The sequence below is a fragment of the Coregonus lavaretus genome, assembly GCF_964263955.1.
Source record: "Coregonus lavaretus genome assembly, chromosome: 21".
Classification (NCBI taxonomy): domain Eukaryota; kingdom Metazoa; phylum Chordata; class Actinopteri; order Salmoniformes; family Salmonidae; genus Coregonus; species Coregonus lavaretus.
Window position 1 is genome coordinate 27,826,754 of NC_140008.1, and position 4,279 is coordinate 27,831,032.

At 42.0% G+C, this 4,279-nt stretch overlaps 1 protein-coding gene across 1 annotated transcript; it reads right to left on the reverse strand.

Annotated features, from left to right (window-relative positions):
• Window positions 1–294: 294 nt before the first annotated feature.
• LOC311148577 (proproteinase E-like) lies at window positions 295–3,380 on the reverse strand. The gene is made up of 8 exons (XM_084185561.1): window positions 3,298–3,380; window positions 3,030–3,118; window positions 2,833–2,930; window positions 2,519–2,647; window positions 2,161–2,297; window positions 863–1,005; window positions 542–694; window positions 295–401 (listed from the first exon to the last, which is right to left on the reverse strand). Exons 1-8 carry the CDS (start codon window positions 3,338–3,340, stop codon window positions 384–386), a joined length of 810 nt encoding a protein of 269 aa, XP_084041687.1. The 5' UTR covers window positions 3,341–3,380; the 3' UTR covers window positions 295–383.
• Between the last annotated feature and the right edge of the window lie 899 nt (window positions 3,381–4,279).

Below are 4,279 nucleotides of genomic sequence, written 5' to 3' on the forward strand. Positions count from 1 at the left end.
GGCCCTGCTGATGAATGATGAATGATTTATATTGCAAGGTTTCGTGATAGGCTACACTAAAATACTGCGCAAGAAAACGTGCAATTTAGACTACTATATCTAAAAGCCTAATGTAGCAATATATTAACTAACCCCAGCATGTGACCACCAGGTCATCATATGTTCAAATTACCTTTATCCCCCTCCACAATGCTCCTCACCACAGATGTAGCCACTAAAATATTATATTCCCCTCCAACCCCCCCCCCCCCCCCCCCCTTTATAAATAACACAAAAGAGGTACAGAATCTGAACCATGGTACCATATGATTTATTGGGCAAAATGTATTCATGGCGTTATTACAAGATGGTCATCTGCCGGCCTCCGAGATACTGTAGGATCCTTAATAGTAAAGCATTGTCTAAGGAGGAGATAAGAAAAACATGTTTTGTATGTTACAAATCATGTGTTACTTTGTTGTGCATTACACAGATCTGAGAACAGTGGGTGAGCATGTTATAGGTCAGAGGTGAGAGGGAACTGTATTGTTACAGGACTTACATTGCTGAGCCAGTCAGTAAAGGCTGAGATGCGGGTGAAGACGGTTGGTTTCTTCACCTCGTTGCAGACACGAGAGGACACAAAGCTGGTCACGCCCTGGACGTACCACTTACCATCAGCACCCTTACAGTTCAGAGGACCTCCAGAGTCCCCCTGTAGACAGAGATGGGGGGAGGGGGATAGGAGAGATGGGGGGAGGGGGATAGGGGGAGAGAGAGAAAGTGTTTTACAAACATTGGTTATTATGAAATACAGGTTATGGTGAAAGTAATATTACTGTATTATCATAAGAACGTGATCTCAAGATATTTCAAGACTCACGTTGCATCCCGACACTTCACCCCCTCCAGCACAGATCATGGTGTCCTTCACCACCATGCCCCACCAGTCACTCTGCCTACACACACTGTTCCCCACCACGGGCAGCAGGGCCTGCTGCAGCTTATCAGGCATGGGACCATGGGCTAGAACAGGACAGGGAGGGTACAGTTAGACACTATACACTAGAACATAAACACAGGCCTCAGATGTAGGATCTTCATTTGATCACTCTTTTGTTGCTGAGAATTTTCCTGCACAGCAGAAAATGCTAACTTGTAGTGTATTCAAGGTTTAAAAAGGCTTCTAAAGTTTGTAAATTCCACTTTAAAATGTCAGCCTTAATTTGCCCAAAGAAAAATGTATCAACCCCTACAAAAAATTTCCATTAATTATAATTCACATAATAATTCACATTTCCTGTTGCTGCAGGATTATTTTCTGCTGTAGCAAACTGGCCCAAATTATGATCCTACGTACATCTGTATACAGTACAGTATGTCTATGTATCATATTCACTAACAGGCTTATATTGTATATGTCCACACCCCATATATCTTAAAGGGATAGTGTGAGATTTTGGCAACTAAAAGCTTTTTCTACTTACTCAGTCAGACAGATTAATGGATACCAAACTGCGTGCATTTTGAAGGAAATTGAATGTAGTTTCATGAGCCATTGCTAACTAGCATTAGCACAGTGACTGGAAGTCTACAGGTACAGCTATCATGCTGCACGGTGAGATATAAAAATGGTATCAATAAATTCATCTGAATCTGGGTAAGTAGAAAAGGGGCTTAATCGCCAAAATCTCGCACTATCCCTTTAAAACTGTTGTGTGGCTTAACATAAACAGTGGCAAATATAGCCTTAAATGAAACTTCACATGCCACAAGCCCACAGTCTCCACACAGCCAAACATATAATAAAAGCCATTTACCAGACCCTTATCCAAAGCAACTTACACTAGTGCATTCATATATTTTTCATATGGGTGGCCCCTATCTATCTATCTATCTATCTATCTATCTATCTATCTATCTATCTATCTATCTATCTATCTATCTATCTATCTATCTATCTATCTATCTATCTATCTATCTATCTATCTATCTATCTATCTATCTATCTATCTATCTATCTATCTATCTATCTATCTATCTATCTATCTATCTATCTATCTATCTATCTATCTATCTATCTATCTATCTATCTATCTATCTATCTATCTATCTATCTATCTATCTATCTGATCATACGTAACACAGAGAAGAATGATGTATCATAATGTGATATCTTACTGTAGAGGTTTCCCCAGCCAGAGATGAAGCATGCGTCTCCATGAGCAGGGATCTCTCCTGCCTTAGGAAGGCAAGCCAGACCAACGTTCTCATTCATGATGGGAGCCTTGTCCAGTTTCAGCAGGGCAAGGTCATTTCTGTGAGAAAACAAAATTAGTTGTTATAGTTGTAGTCATCCACATTCATGCTAGTTTGCATATTATGGTTACAGTTGCGGTATCCTATGTTGTTCTTGAAGACATAATGTTGCTATTGGTGGTAGTAGTGGCATTAGTTTAATCATGGTAGTGATGGTAATAGTAATAGCTAGCTGTTGCTGTGTCATCAGCATTTTTTGGTCTATCAGATGGATACTCACCCAGCAGCGACCATGTTGATGTCCCAGTCGGGATGAACCAGAATACGCAGCACGTCTCTGATCTGCTCAGTTCCCTCCTGTACACTCTGGTCATGCTCTCCCATCACCACACGGTACACATCTCCAGGCCTGCATGGGGAGGACACGCCAAACATCACAGAGAAACATTATCTTTAATGATATCTACAGACTTATGCTATAGTTATACTTTACCAATGTTCTGCTTCACATTTGTGACCTCAATGACCTATTTTTACTCACATTCTCTAGTAATACCTAATTCTTCCATTCTCTGGACCCATACTGGCACTTACCATACACAGTGTCCAGCAGTCAGGACCCAGCGAGAGCCAATCAGAGTGCCCCCACAGGTGTGATGCCAACGGCTGCCATGCTTCACCTGCATTGAAATCTAAGGATGCAGATGCACAGAGAGTACAACAGTTAATGACAAACATGATTAATGTATGGTTCAATGGACTTATACAGGGAAGTAATTCACTGTTTTCACCTGCCATGGCCAGCTATGGGCGCGGGCATCCTCTCCATTCACAATCCTGTTGGTGTTGGGCTCGAAGGTGGGAGTACCACACCCATATGCTGGGAAACATACCATCCACGGTTAGTAGCATGATATATTTGCGCAGATGTTATTGTGACAATTTGTGACTGTTATCCTCCCGTGAAACACATGTAAATGGCCATGTCAGAAGTCATGATTATATGTTTGTATTAGCATTATGTTGTCCTTAGTGCTCCGAGGCAGGTGTGTTACTCACCGTAGGCTGCCAGCAGCAGCAGGAAGGCCAGTCTCTCCAGCATGGTGGCAGTCTGTCAGTAATGTGGAACTCTGACCCACAGCAGTGAGCTCTTATAGTCCTGTCTGTTTGTCACTGCCAGGCCCAGCCGCAGACAGCACAGGCCGTCTGTGGAGCACTTATCATGTCATGTTGCCAATATTAGCTGGGAAGAACCTCCTGTTCCCCAGATGCTTACCTGGCACTAACCTGTACTGTACTGTACTGTACTGTACTGGAGTTACAAATGGAAAATGCTGACAGGGCAAAGGAGAATGGAAAAAGGGATTTAGGGGGGGACAGGTCATAGTAGAGAGAGGTTAATGTGAGGAGGACAAACTCTTATAAAAAAGTTTCCACCATTTACCAGAGGTTGGTAGCAGGCATATATACACTGTAACCGGCATATACTGTAGATACCGAGTACTTTACCGTAATTGACCAAGTACAGTAGAAGAGAAACAATCATGTAACAACCTTTTCTTTCTTTAATAAATAAAGTGGAGTATGTCTAAGTCGGGGCCGCGCTCCTGGTGAATCTGGAGCCAACTCTTTACGGCTCTCCCAGACAGTATATTTTCCTCCTTAGAGGAATTAGCAGTGTTCTCTAGAGGAGACAGCACACATCCATACATTTCCCCTTTAAAAGAAGCACAGCGAATCAACATTTGCCTGAACAGCTAAAAGGCTCTGTTTATTTTCTCGCTGTGTTATAATAATTCTCCAAGGCAGATATTTTGTGTACTGATTTATGGAGCAGACATATGATATAAAACAGGTTTATTTTCTAATGTATATGTCCTGTTCATGTTAGGCACATTAGGCAGGTATAGACAATAGGGAAACATTTGACAGACTTATGATTGATGATAGCTCCCTTCTGCTTCTCTCTGTCTCTGTCTCTGTCTCTGTCTCTGTCTCTGTCTCTGTCTCTGTCTCTGTCTCTGTCTCTGTCTCTGTCTCT

Coding starts and splice junctions, on each gene's coding strand:
- LOC311148577 (XM_084185561.1), bottom strand. CDS start 3,340: ATGCTGGAGAGACTGGCCTTCCTGCTGCTGCTGGCAGCCTACG. Junction 3,119..3,297: donor GCTGCTGCTGGCAGCCTACG/GTGAGTAACACA, acceptor TATGTTTCCCAG/CATATGGGTGTGGTACTCCC. Junction 2,298..2,518: donor ATCAACATGGTCGCTGCTGG/GTGAGTATCCAT, acceptor GTTTTCTCACAG/AAATGACCTTGCCCTGCTGA.